We start from the raw sequence: 14812 nt of genomic DNA on the forward strand, positions 1-14812 counted from the left end.
TGTCAATAATAATAATAATAATAATAATTGGGTGCTGTGCCAAAAGATCTCAGCCAGCATTTGGAAACAATAGACATTGACAAAAATCACGATCTGCCAACTGCAAAAGGCCACCCTACTGGGATCTGCACCCAAAAATACATCACACAGTCCTAGACACTTGGGAAGTGTTCGACTTGTGATTTTGTGATATGAAATCCAGCATATCTATCTTGTTTGCTGTGTCATAATAAAGTAATAATAATAATAATAATAATAATAATAATAATAATAATAATAATAATAATAATAATTGTAAGAGAAGAAGAGCCCCCTTGGGTCATTTAGCCCAACCCCCTTGTGCCGTGGGGGCCAGATAAATGATTTCGATGGGCCGCATTCGGCCTCTGGGCCTTAGTTTGGGGACCCCTGCTCTAGAGTCACATTTATTTATTTATTTAAAAGGTTCGGGATTGGCGGCTGAGAGAGCAGGAGCCACAGAATTCCCCAGCAATGATTTGAACTACAAGGGAAATACATATTTTATTTTATTTACTTAGAGGAGACCTGCACACTCTGTGGTCCACCAGCTGTTTTGGACTTCAGCTCCCAGAATTCCTGACAAGGTGGCTGGGTCTTCTGGGAGCTAGAGTCCCAAACACCTAGAGGGTGGCAGGATGTGCAGGCCTGATCACACTAACTAAAGCTGAAAGAGTAGGCAAAGAGTACGGATCCCATCTGAAATCCTGTGGCTGCCTCCTGCAGAATTCTGGGGTTTGTGGTTTCGTGATACTCAGGACCTCTCTGGCTGAGCATTTAAATCAGGCATGGTCAAACTTTGGCCATCCAAGTGTTTTGGACTTCAACTCCCACCATTCCTAGCAGCCTCAAGCCCTTTCCTTTTAAGCTTAAGCGGCTGAGGGGGAAAAGGAAAGGGCCTGAGGCTGTTAGGAATGGTGGGAGTTGAAGTCCCAAACACCTGGACGGCCAAAGTTTGCCCATGCCTGATTTAAAGCCTCAGGATTCTGCAGGAGGCAGTCACAGGATTTCAGATGGGTTTTATAGACTGTAGAGGCTAGAAAAATATTCCCTCTGACTTTCCAGGAAGTTAATATTCAAATACATGGTTCACTACAATGAAACCCTCTTAGTATATTCTCAACTTCAGTCATGAAAATTTCTTCAAGTGTCTGATTTTCAAAATGCTATGATATTTATTGAAGAGCAGAGTCGTCTGGGCTGTTTGCTTCACTTTCATACTTGGAAGCCTAGAAATTAATTGAGGAGGAAGAAGAAAGAAAAGGCACATCACATTCAGGCATCATGTTGCTCCTTTACTACAGGCTCTGAGACCGCCCAGGCCTTCTACCCCATGTTCTTTGGACAAGAACATTTTTTTGAGGAACTGTTCTGCATCTGCATCCAGCTGTTAAACAAGACCTGGAAAGAGATGCGTGCCACGCAGGAGGATTTTGACAAGGTGAGGCCCAGCCATTAATTTATTTATTTACAGTATTTATATTCCGCCCTTCTCACCCCGAAGGGGACTCAGGGCGGATCACATTATATACATATATGGCAAACATTCAATGCCCATCAACACATCGAACCGAGACAGAGACAGACAGACAGACAGACGCAGAGGCAATTTAACCTTCTCCTGAGGGGATGTTCGATTCTGGCCACAGGGGGGAGCAGCTGCTTCATCATAATGTCAGTGGGTTTTTAAAAAATGTGTAGGTAGTTACAGTAGAGTCTTGCTTATCCAACGTAAACGGGCCGGCAGAACGTTGAATAAGTGAATATGTTTGATAATAAGGAGAGATTAAGGAAAAGCCTACTATTAAACATCAAATTAGGTTATGATTTTACAAATTAAGCACCAAAACATCATGTTATACAACAAATTTGACATAAAAAGTAGTTCAATACGCAGTCATGCTATGTAGTAATTACTGTATTTACGAATTTAGCACCAAAATATCACGGTGTATTGAAAACACTGACTTCAAAAATGCTTTGGATATTCCAGAACGTTGGATAAGCGAGTGTTGGATAAGTGAGACTCTCCTGTATTTTGTTTTATATTGGGCAGGCTGTAAAACTTTCAGATATGGTTGCCATAATTGATGTTTTATTGGCCTGCTTAGATTTTGCTGGTTAACACACATTGTGTTGACTCAAATGTTAGCCCTGTTTTGGGGTATATTTGACCTGCTGATTCCAAAAGTGGCACTAGTTTTCTTCCATCAGTTTTCCTCCATGTGGTGCTCCATTTACAGGGGGAAAGTGCAGACCTGGCTCCCTTAACTACCGGTTTTAGAGGGCTAAAGTTTGACACAACATAGTCCAAACTGAGGTAAATTAAGAATGAGGCATGCAGTTACAGAGCCTCGCTTTTCTGGGTTGGCCTTCAAGGATGATGAGGAGATTTTGGTGGAAGGCTCAGCAGTCGAGCTGGAGCCCAGCAGAGACCGGCAGCTCCCTCAACCAAGCTTTGATAAGGAACTACTACTTCTCAGCCTGCGAAACAAGTGCAAGCGAGTTCCTTTGAGCTGGCTGAGGTAGAATTAACTGTTCCAGCTTTTGTTGACCTGCAAAAAAGAGAGGTCTCAGCTGCGTAGGTGCTCGAGATTACCTGAGAAATGAACCAGCAACAGGTAACATCTGAGAATTTCAACATCAGTGCTAGAATCTACAAACTTGGACTCTTAGAATCAGAGTTAGTAGAGACCTCGTGGGACATCCAGTCCAACCCCCTGCCAAGAAGTGGGAAAATCATGTCCATATGGGCAAGGGAGATCGGACACACTATAAACTTGGAGGACTGGGAAAGATGTTGGCAAAAAAGATTGAAATTTACATACTCAACAGCTCTAAAGGAAAGCTGGTATAAAAAATTTTTTAGATGGTATATCGCACCGGGAAAATTGGCAAAATTTAATAAGGGGAAAAATGGGGAGGAGTGTTGGAAATGTAGGAAAGAAAAGGGGGATTTTTTCCATATGTGGTGGGGATGTAAGGTGGTTAAAAGGTTCTGGAGAACAGTACACAGGAAGATGGAGATCATACTACAAAAAAATTCATGTTAAAACCGGAATATTTTTTATTAGGTTTAACGGACTTTTCTTTGGATCTAAATAATGAAAAACTTTTTATATATATGATAAGCACAGCAAGAATAGTAATAGCAAGATTATGGAAGACATCGGAAATACCATCATTAGAGCAATGGACATTGAAACTGATGGACATACAAAATATGGACATTTTAACACAGATAATTTCAAAGGATCAAACAAGGATAAAAATGGACTGGAGCAATGTGAGCAAATATTTAAGGGGAAAAAGGAATCTGGAAATATAGAAGGAATTAATGAGTAAGCAAAGACACTCTCAGGTCTTAGGAAAATAAGCTCGGAAAAAAACAGGAAAGATAAGAAGCAAACCGCAGAGCAGTGGAGCTGGAAGATAACACAGAGAGGAGGGAGGGCTTTGGGGTTTCTTCCTATTTTTTTTTCTTTTTTCCTTTTTTTCCTTTTTTTTGGAATATACTCGTCTCCCTCCTGTTATTTTTATTGTACTGTAATAATTATAAATAAAATGATTTAAAAAAAAGAAGTGGGAAAATAACATTCAAAGCACCCCCGACAGATGGCCATCCAGCCTCTGTTTAAAAGCCTCCGAAGAAGGAGCCTCCACTACATTCTAGGGCAGAGAATTCCACTGCTGAGCAACTCTCACAGCATTTATAGGGTTTTTCCCCAGTGTGAATTCTATTATGCTTATGTAGATTTCCAATCCCAGTGAAACTCTGTTGACACTCCAGGCATCTAAAGGGTTTCTCCCCAGTGTGAGTTCTTTGATGTGAATGTAGAGTTCCAATCTGAGCAAAGGTTTGTCCACACTCCAGGCATTTATAGGGTTTCTCCCCTGTATGAGTCCTTTGTTGTATACGTAGACTGAATTATGAGTGAAATTCTGTCCACACTCCAGGTATTTATAAGGTTACTCCTTGGTATCTTGTATTCCTGAACTGAGTATTTTGGATTATGGATTTTGATTTAATCCTGTACTTTGGACTTTCTGGTATTTGGCTTATAACCCTGGAATTGATACTCACCTTCTCTATTGTGTTTTCTTGCTATTGTTTGCTTCTTGGTTGGATTATCAGCTTGACCTCGGACTGTTGCTTAATGCTCTGTTAGTATTTTTGAGTCAAGGCTTTTGATTCCAGTCCTGGGATTGGCTCAAGCTGCAAATGTGCATATGGACGTAGTAGTGTTTACTATATTTCACCCCATAATGGCTGCATTTTATGTCTATTTTTTTTTCAAAATGAGGAGGGTGCGACAAGTATGCACCCCTCCATTTATTAGATTTGCCAGTTTCTGTTGTGTTTTTAAAAAACAACCTTAGAGAAAGAAGAGGGAGGGGAGACAAAGTCTCAGCCCAAAATGACTGTGTTAATTATACCATGTAACTGTTATGCGAGGAAAAGTTAAAAACAATTTTTTGGACTGGGAAACTAGGGTGCTACGATTATGCAGTGGCAACGATTATGTAGTGAATTACGGTACCTTGGAAATCTACAGCATCTGGGGCTTTGTGGCAGAGGAGGGCCGAGCTTTGGCCTGGTTTCTCCTTGGTTGGCTCTTCTGCTGGTTTTTCAACGCCTGAGTCCGTACCCAGAGTCATGACCATGTTAGTGCTGAAAGAAGGTATTTGGGGAATGTGTTGTGGGCTGAGGAGGAGATCATGGTGTCTCCTGATGGGATGACCCTGTGACTCTTGCAGGTGATGCAAGTAGTCCGTGAACAAATTACCAGAACCCTGGCCTTAAGGCCCACTTCGCTGGAGCTTTTCAAAAGCCGAGTGAATGCCCTCAACTACAGCGAGATCCTGCGTCTCCGGCAGACAGAACGGATGCACCAGGAGGAGATCCTTGCAGCGCCAGTCCTGTGAGTAAGGAAGGGGCTTGTGGTTTTGTAAATACATGAGTGACAAGGGCAAATGCTGAACTCTAGTGCAGTGAGTGTTTGCTCTATTCAGGCATTCATTGCAGGTACATGACCAGAAAGTGGGTTGCAGAGACAAACTCTCATCTGGCTGCAGGTCTTCTCACGTTGAAAGACTTAAAATGTCTCTGCAACCCATTTTAGGGGCCGCGGTGGCTCAATTCAGTTTTATGGACTTGAACCTGCAGTGTAGTCAAACACTTTTAACTAGTCAACCGTATAAATGCACCTTCCAAATTGCCAACTATTTAAAAATTGAAATGCCAAAATACTTTAGGGAGGTATTTACTCGAGCTAGATTTGATCAGCTTGATACAATGGTTAGATATGGGAGATTCAACAACATCCCTTATAACGAACGATTCTGTATCTGTGGAGCACCTGAAATTGAGGATTTAGCACATATATTATTTGACTGTAAATTGTATCAGAAGGTGAGAGATTTGTTTCTTGGTCCATATATCAAACGGACAATGCACTGGGAATCGCACATCAGAACAACGTACTTTATGTGCGGCCAAGATCCAAAAATAACATATAAAACGGCTCTGTACTTGAGTAAGACAATACGATTGAGATCCACATATGTGGGGCTGATAGGGGTAAACTGTAGGGGTGACAATGACATTTGTACACACCCAGTTTTATTTTATTTATTTATTGTATGGTTACAAGTGTTTTATTTAATGTTTGTATAGAATGTAACCAGGCCTTTTCGAGCCTGGTTGTTTGGCTTGGTACTTTGATATGGCCTAAGGGCTAATCAATAAAATGTTCTTCTTCTTCCTAGTCAACCGCTATAAAACATACTGTTGCTTTTGCTATTGTGTTTTTGACCCAGGGAACTGAGAGAGCAGCTGAAACCCGAGCTCCTCAAGCTAATCCAACAGCAGAGACTCCTGCACCTCTGCGAAGGGACGCTGTTCCGTAAGATTAGCAGCCGGCGCAGACAGGGTACGTTGCAGCCCTCGTGGCAATATTTACATCTCACCATTTGGGCAACAAGGATGGCTTCTGAATAATTAATTTAATGGTTTCCTGCCCTCGCAGCTAAATAAGACATAAAATGCAAGAAAAAGGGAATGGTAATGAGGGAAAGCATTGACCAGTCACTGGGTCAAGCCACAATGGTAGCGTGCCTGGTTGCTTCTCTCTCCTTTTTGGGTTCCCAGACATGGCAGAAGAACTTGGGAATATGACTCAGATTTGACTGTTTAAACAACAGCAAGACAAGAACTTGCTCCTCACACTTTGATCGTTGAGTACAGAATCTGATGAAAGTTTTATAAAGTCAGCAGTACAGGTTGCATGCAAGGAATGCGGTATGGATTTCCCATTAGAGGAGCTGTTGTGTCCATAACCTTTATGACAGTGGTTTTGTTTCCCTTTGGCAGATAAGCTCTGGTACTGCCGCCTTTCGCCCAACCACAAATTTCTGCATTATGGAGATGTTGAAGAAGGCATAGAAAGCCTGCCCATTGAGAGCCTGCCTGAGAAAGGTACATGACCCCATCCCCTGTGCTTTCAGGAACAGCCGTTTGAAGCAGAGCCGCAGAAGATGTTCCCAAGTTAATTTGCAGTTGTTTTGGCAGATGCGTTAGAGTTCTCTTTACATCTTGAAATTTAAAAATATAGTAATAACAGATTAAGTAACTAAGAAATTTCTGCCCTATCATTACATCCCGAATTCACTGCCTCATGCAGCCATATTGTTGTTGTTGTTATTAATATTACAGTAGAGTCTCGCTTATCCAACGTAAACGGGCCGGCAGAACGTTGGATAAGCGAATATTTTGGATAATAAGGAGAGATTAAGGAAAAGCCTATTAAAAATCAAAATAGGTTATGATTTTATAAATTAAGCACCAAAACATCATGTTATACAACAAATTTGACAGAAAAAGTAGTTCAATACACAGTAATGCTATGTAGTAATTACTGTATTTACGAATTTAGCACCAAAATATCATGATGTATTGAAAACATTGACTACAAAAATGCGTTGGATAATCCAGAACGTTGGATAAGCGAGTGTTGGATAAGTGAGACTCTACTGTATTGTTTATTTATACTCCACTTTTTCTCTCCATAAAGGAGACTCAAAGCGACTTACTTTAAAAGCATTTTAATACAATTTAAAATTTAAAAATGTACGAACATTAAAATAGAATTTGACATCAGTGGTATTAATTTAAAAATGTTGTTCTGCCTTGTGACAGAGCCAGTCTTGTTAGCTTTACCACTTCTAGATTGTTTTTGTCCTTTGGGGTTCAATTGCAAGAGAAAAGACGCCAACAAAGGGGAGATACAACCCCCTGCAAAGGGGGTTAAAATGATAATTTCTTAAATCTGGAATGTTTTAATTAAAATCTTTATTCAGTTAGTAATGATTGTACATAGAGCAGATAGTGTTTGTGTTGGAAATAGCAACCTCCCAAGCCTTTCATTATTTGTTAATGTATATATTTGCTAACCTGTATTCTATGTGTATGTTGATTTGCCAGTTTGACTGTACTTCTTTGGTGTGGGAGGGATTATAGACATGTGATTGTAATGAGCCTGTTCAGACTCAGGACTCCATTGTATATTCAGTGTCTGCTATCTACCTCAGTGGAGGTGGATGCATGTTGCTGTTTGGACTTAAGTGCAGAAGTATGACTTCAGTGAGTACAACTGTACCTAAAGACTATGGACAATTGATTAAGAATGATACCCTGTGTACTCAACACAGAGAGACAACTACATCCTATCTACAACTGAACTTAAATATTAAATTTGCCTGTATGGTGAATTAATACAATATGTTTGTGAGTAAACAAGATATGTTATTTTTCGAAGAAGATTTTGTTTTTTTGTCTCCGAATGCATATTTTAAACTAAGATGTTTCAAGGGAGTGTATATCTTTTGGGTAAACTGCAACTGCAATTTCAACTTCAAAGAAACAACCATCCTCTGTTAACCAAATATATTTTTGTAGTGGCATGTCTATGTCCTTGGCAGTTCAAAGACATGGTTCTTCAGTCTAACAGTTGAGTTACCTGTGTGCCATTACATGAATGCTTATAAATATAACTTGTTCGGAGAGTTGACTTCTAACAAGGTCATGCTTTTCTTGACTAATGGTTTTCAAAAGGTAGTCTCCACATGTTCATGGAGATTCACATTTGCCAAATGGATATGACATCATTTTTCTTTTTCAATAAGGTTTTGATTGCCATTTATTTCCAGAGGGCTATCTACCTAGAGATTGGGTGTAGTTATTTCCAATAGTTTGATAAGGATGAAGTGAATAAATTATAATTTTGTTGTATGTCTTTCGGGCTGTGTGGCCATGTTCCAGAAGCATTCTCTCCTGACGTTTCGCCCACATCTATGGCAGGCATCCTCAGAGGTTGTGAGGTATGGATAAACTAAGTAAGGAAAGGAAAGAATATATATCTGTGTCCAAGGTGTGGCAAGAGTCCTTTGTCACTGGGAGCCAGCATTAATGTTTCTGTTAATCACCCTAATTAGCATTGGAGATGTTTTGTCCCTTGCCTGGGGGCATCCTTTGTTCAGTCAAGCCTTCATTGTGTTGGTTCCCATCTACTGTTTTGATTTTGGAGTTTTGTAATACTGGTAGCCAGATTTTGTTCATTTTCATGGTTTCTTCCTTTCTGTTAAAGTTGTCCACATGCTTGTGGATTTCAATGGCTTCTCTGTGTTGTCTGACATGGTGGTTGTTGGAATGGTCCAGCATTTTTGTGTTCTCAAATAGTATCCTGTGTCCAGGCTGGTTCATCAAATGCTCTGCTATGGCTGATTTCTCTGGTTGAATTAGTCTGCAGTGCCTTTCATGTTCTTTGACTCTTGTTTGGGCGCTGCGTTTGGTGGTCCCTATGTAGACTTGTCCACAGCTGCATGGTATCCGGTAGACTCCTGCAGAAGAGAGAGGATCCCTCTTGTCCTTCGCTGACCGTAGCATTTGTTGGATTTTCTTCGTGGGTCTGTAGATAGTTTGTAGGTTGTGCTTCTTCATCAGCTTCCCTATGCGGTCAGTAGTTCCCTTGATGTATGGTAAGAACACCTTTCCTCTGGGTGGATCTTTGTCTTGACTCTCATGGCTTGTTCTTGCCCTTGCAGCTCTTCTGATGTCTGTGGTGGAGTATCCATTGGCCTGTAGAGCCCAGTTTAGGTGGTTGAGTTCACCTTGGAGGAGGTGAGGTTCGCAGATTCTTTGTGCACGGTCTGTCAGGGCTTTGATTGTGCTCCTTTTTTGACTTGGGTGATGGTTGCACATTATATCAAGGACTCTACACACTTTATAGAAAAGATCAGCAACCTCAATCTAAGCACCAAGGACATCCTGATCAGCTTTGATGTGGTGTCCCTTTTTACCAAAGTCCCAGTAGCTGACACCCTCACACTAATCAAACAAAACTTCCCAGAAGACATCACAGCCCTGTTTCACCATTGCCTCACCACTAGCTACTTTCAGTGGGACGCTGGATTCTATGAACAGAAGGATGGAGTGGCCATGGGGAGCCCTCTCAGCCCAGTAGTAGCAAATTTCTATATGGAATACTTTGAAAAACAGGCCCTAGAAACAGCACCAAAAAAGCCAACTGTTTGGTTCAGATACGTAGATGACACCTTCACAATTTGGAGCCATGGAGAGGAAGAACTCAGCAAGTTCCTGGACCATCTTAACAGCATCCACCCAAACATCCAATTCACCATGGAAAAAGAAAAGGAAGGAAAACTGCCATTTCTAGATGTTCTGGTCATCCGCAAACCCAATCAACAATTGGGCCACACAGTTTACAGAAAACCTACACACACAGATAGATACCTTCATAAAAACTCCAACCATCACCCAAGTCAAAAAAGGAGCACAATCAAAGCCCTGACAGACCGTGCACAAAGAATCTGCGAACCTCACCTCCTCCAAGGTGAACTCAACCACCTAAACTGGGCTCTACAGGCCAATGGAGACTCCACCACAGACATCAGAAGAGCTGCAAGGGCAAGAACAAGCCATGAGAGTCAAGACAAAGATCCACCCAGAGGAAAGGTGTTCTTACCATACATCAAGGGAACTACTGACCGCATAGGGAAGCTGATGAAGAAGCACAACCTACAAACTATCTACAGACCCACGAAGAAAATCCAACAAATGCTACGGTCAGCGAAGGACAAGAGGGATCCTCTCTCTTCTGCAGGAGTCTACCGGATACCATGCAGCTGTGGACAAGTCTACATAGGGACCACCAAACGCAGCGCCCAAACAAGAGTCAAAGAACATGAAAGGCACTGCAGACTAATTCAACCAGAGAAATCAGCCATAGCAGAGCATTTGATGAACCAGCCTGGACACAGGATACTATTTGAGAACACAAAAATGCTGGACCATTCCAACAACTATCATGTCAGACTACACAGAGAAGCCATTGAAATCCACAAGCATGTGGACAACTTTAACAGAAAGGAAGAAACCATGAAAATGAACAAAATCTGGCTACCAGTATTACAAAACTCCAAAATCAAAACAGTAGATGGGAACCAACACAATGAAGGCTTGACTGAACAAAGGATGCCCCCAGGCAAGGGACAAAACATCTCCAATGCTAATTAGGGTGATTAACAGAAACATTAATGCTGGCTCCCAGTGACAAAGGACTCTTGCCACACCTTGGACACAGATATATATTCTTTCCTTTCCTTACTTAGTTTATCCATACCTCACAACCTCTGAGGATGCCTGCCATAGATGTGGGCGAAACGTCAGGAGAGAATGCTTCTGGAACATGGCCACACAGCCCGAAAGACATACAACAACCCTGTGATCCCGGCCATGAAAGCCTTCGACAACACAATTATAATTTTTTTTTCGTATCAGGAGCAACCTGAGTTGCTTCTGGAGTGAGAGAATTGGCCGTCTGCAAGGACGTTGCCCAGGGGATGCCTGGATGTTTTGATGTTTTACCATCCTTGTGGGAGGCTTCTCTCATGTCCCTGCATGGAGCTGGAGCTGACAGAGGGAGCTCATCCATGCTCTCCCCAGGTGGGATTCGAACCTGGCAGTCTTCAGGTCAGCAACCCAACCTTCAAGTCACAGGGCTTTTATCCCCTAGGCCACCGGAGGCTCTAATAAATTATAATTATAAATTATGAGTATCAAAATGTATCACATCGCTTTGGTACGGGGCTTGGAAAATTGCATTTTATAGCAAAAGAATGCATTTCCTCGATTCTTGTAAAATGTATTCAGATGGATTTAGTCCCTTTTGGAAACAAGCTGTCAAGGACAGAACGCCACAAGATTCAAAGTAACAGAGTTTATTAGATTACAGAACTCAAAAATGCCCGTAAAACACAAGGGCCAGGCAGTTTTTGCCTTTAGGAGCAAAAAGGGGCAAAAGTAAATGTTCAAAAGATAAACCGGATTAAACCGGAGTTTAATCCGGGTAAAAAACAAACTGCTTGCTTCAGCCTGGGTATAAACGAAACGAAAGCCAAGGAACAAAAGATACAAAGAATGCAACTAATTGGCAGCAGATTCCTCTCTGCTGCCAACACTGTGCTTAGAGTAACTTGCGTCGCTCCCCCACACACACAGCAGACAGGATCTCCAACACGAGTAAATCAGCCAAGGATTGTAGCAGTTGAGTAGACCAGTTCCGTTCCGTAGATCAAAGCCAGAAGCAGACGTTTGTAGTTTTTCCAAGTCCAAGAAGGGGGGAAGACAAGCCGTGGTCAGTTCAGTCCGAGTTCTCAAAGCAGGAGATGGCGTCCGTCAAGAAGACGACGGAAGGTCAAGCTAATAAGAGTAAGCACAGGTTTGCACAAACAAATGCCCACACAATCCCTCCCGCCGTCTGACCCTGGATTCCAATCAACTTACGTCACAGCACAGGAAAGCACACAAGTCTTCAGGGAAGCGTCCCACACACACACGGATCCCAAGCGTTTGCCCAGATTACCTTGCCCAACGCAATTTGCAATTGCTCTCAAGCCCCATTTTATGCCAGTTACAAATCTTCATCACTGTCAGCTGTCCTCCTTAACCCGGGCGTTTCCTCATCACTTTCCTCGTCAGAGCTGGAACACCTCTGACTACGCCCAACAGCATCTCCAGCTGTGGATCCCGTCCCATCCCTCCAGCTAAACCATGGGTCTAATCCTGAAGGTCCCCATTCATCTTCTGTCCCATCATGGCCAGTGGCACCCACTTCCTCCCTTACCCGAGTCCAATCCATCTCATCCTCCTCTGAGCTAACCAGCCCCTCCTCCATTCTCTCCGTAAACCCTTCGAAAGACTCCTCGTCAGATGGTGCTGCAAATATGTCTCGCAGTCTTTTTCTCTCTCGCTCCTCGAGAGTATCTGACTCTCGAGGAGTCTTACGCCCACGTCTGTCAGTAACAGAGCCATGAGGCTCAATCATAACACTATCCCCTCTCACAAAGGCCTCCTCCCCCGATGGCGGAGAAGTGGCAGTGATACCCTCCGCTATAGCACCACGACGACTAGAGGTATCAAGTTTCAACAGCGAACGATGAAAGACTGGATGGACCTTTAAACTAGACGGTAAACGCAAACGAAACGCAACAGAAGAAATCTTTTTAACGATAGGAAAGGGACCCAAATACCGAGGCGCAAACTTTCCCCCAGCCTGTTTAATATGTTTGGAAGATAACCACACCAAATCCCCTTCTTCCAACTCCTCCCCTGCCTGCCTGTGGCGGTCAGCCTGAGTCTTCTGCGTTGCCTTAGCTTCCAACAGTAAGCGACGGGCAACATCATGCAATGCAGCCATTTCCGAAGAGCGGTACACAGGGTCCGAAGAGACCACATTGGTCGACGGCGCCACACCTCCCCGTGGGTGAAAACCATAAGTTAGCTCAAATGGCGTATGCTGACTAGACGTGTGCACCGCATTGTTGTAAGCAAATTCCGCCACCGGTAACCACTTTACCCAAGCCGTGGGTTGATCTAAACAAAAACAACGCAGATACTGCTCTAAGAGCCCATTAACCCGTTCCGACTGTCCATCCGTTTGCGGATGGAAAGCTGAAGACACGTTTAACTTAGTCCCCAAACACTCATGGAAGTGTTTCCAAAAGCGTGACACAAATTGCGGAGCCCTATCTGAAATAATCACCTCGGGTGCTCCGTGCAAACGATAGATGTGCTTTGTAAATAGTAAGGCCAACGTAGGGGCCGCCGGAATGGTTGAACAAGGAATAAAATGAGCCAGTTTACTAAATAAATCCACCACCACCCAAATACAAGTATAACCCCCAGACTTAGGCAAATCTGAAATAAAATCCATGGAAATGATTTGCCATGGCCTCTCCGGAACAGGTAAAGACGATAACAACCCTCTAGGGCGCCCAACAGGCGTCTTACTCTGCTGACAAACGGCGCAGCTGTCACAAAAGCGCAGAATGTCTTGCCGCATCTTTGGCCACCAGTAGCTCCTGGTGATAAGCTGTACGGTCTTGAACCTGCCAAAGTGCCCAGCCATGGGTTCGTCATGGTGGGCTCTAATCACCTCCAACCTGAGGGTCCCCACTGGTACGTAAACCTGCCCCCTACGCACCAATACCCCGTCTTGATCCTGGAGATGCGGCAGTATGGTACGGTTACCTGCAGAGAGCAGCATCAGTTGCTCCTGAGTCCACACATCATCCTTCTGAGCCTCAAGGATCTGGTCATGTAACCCAAGCTCATTATCTACAACACACAGAGAGGCAGTAGGCAAGATGGTCTGACATACTACCTGCTCATTGGTCTTAAATTCCGGCTTGCGGGATAAAGCATCGGCCCGCAAGTTTGCCTTCCCCTCCACGAACTGCACCTTGAAGTTAAACCTGGAGAAAAACAAAGCCCAGCGGATTTGACGCTGGTTTAACTTCTTTGCTGTTTGCAAGTGCTCTAAGTTCTTGTGATCAGATCTGACCACGATCTGGTGCCGTGCCCCTTCAAGCCAGTGCCGCCACACCTCAAACGCCACCTTAATCGCCAACAACTCCTTCTCCCATATGGTATAGTTCTGCTCGAAGGGTGTTAGTTGCCGCGAGTAAAATCCACAGGGACGCAAGGTCCCTGAGAAATCCTTCTGAGACAATACAGCCCCCAACGCGTAGCTAGAAGCGTCCGCTTCTACCACGAACGGTCTGTCAACATCAGGATGGGTTAGTATGTTGTCCGATTGAAAACTAGACTTTAGTTGTAGAAACGCCTCGTGAGCTTCCCGCCCCCACACAAATGGCTGTTTCTTGCGCAGAAGCTGCGTCAAAGGTACCGTGAGCTTTGCAAAATTCGGAATAAACTCCCGGTAGTAATTAGCGAAACCCAAGAACCTTTGTACATCCTTCTTAGTCTTCAGCTCCTGCCATGAGTTGACGGCGTCAACCTTATGTGGGTCCATTTTAAGTTCCCTACCTGACACTACATGACCTAGGAACTCCACTTCAGGCACATGAAAGACGCACTTGGAAGCCTTGGCGAAAAGCCCATTAGCCCGCAGTCGGTGCAGAACCTGCTTGACATGTTGACGATGTTCTTTCTCGTCCTTAGAAAAAATCAAGATATCATCCAAATAAATCACTAAAAATTGGTCAATTAGGTCCCTGAACACATCGTTCATGAACCTCTGGAATACCGCAGGAGCATTACAAAGCCCAAAAGGCATGACTCGGAACTCGTGGCATCCGAAACACGTGTTAAATGCCGTCTTCCATTCATCCCCTTCCCGTATACGGATTAAGTTATAGGCCCCCCGCAGGTCAAGCTTGGTAAAGACCTTAGCCCCTTGCACCCTTGATAACA

General features: G+C 43.4%; 1 protein-coding gene across 2 annotated transcripts in view; it reads left to right on the plus strand.

Annotated features, from left to right (window-relative positions):
* Positions 1–14812, plus strand: part of elmo3 (engulfment and cell motility 3) — a 49017-nt gene that overhangs the window by 26655 nt on the left and 7550 nt on the right. For both annotated transcript variants that reach the window (XM_016996214.2, XM_016996215.2), the window contains 4 exons: positions 1323–1459; positions 4777–4940; positions 5839–5951; positions 6392–6496. In XM_016996214.2, the coding sequence (XP_016851703.2) occupies positions 1323–1459; positions 4777–4940; positions 5839–5951; positions 6392–6496 (519 nt within the window). The remainder of the gene's footprint in view (positions 1–1322; positions 1460–4776; positions 4941–5838; positions 5952–6391; positions 6497–14812) is intronic.

This window comes from Anolis carolinensis, unplaced genomic scaffold (genome assembly GCF_035594765.1).
Source record: "Anolis carolinensis isolate JA03-04 unplaced genomic scaffold, rAnoCar3.1.pri scaffold_9, whole genome shotgun sequence".
Classification (NCBI taxonomy): domain Eukaryota; kingdom Metazoa; phylum Chordata; class Lepidosauria; order Squamata; family Dactyloidae; genus Anolis; species Anolis carolinensis.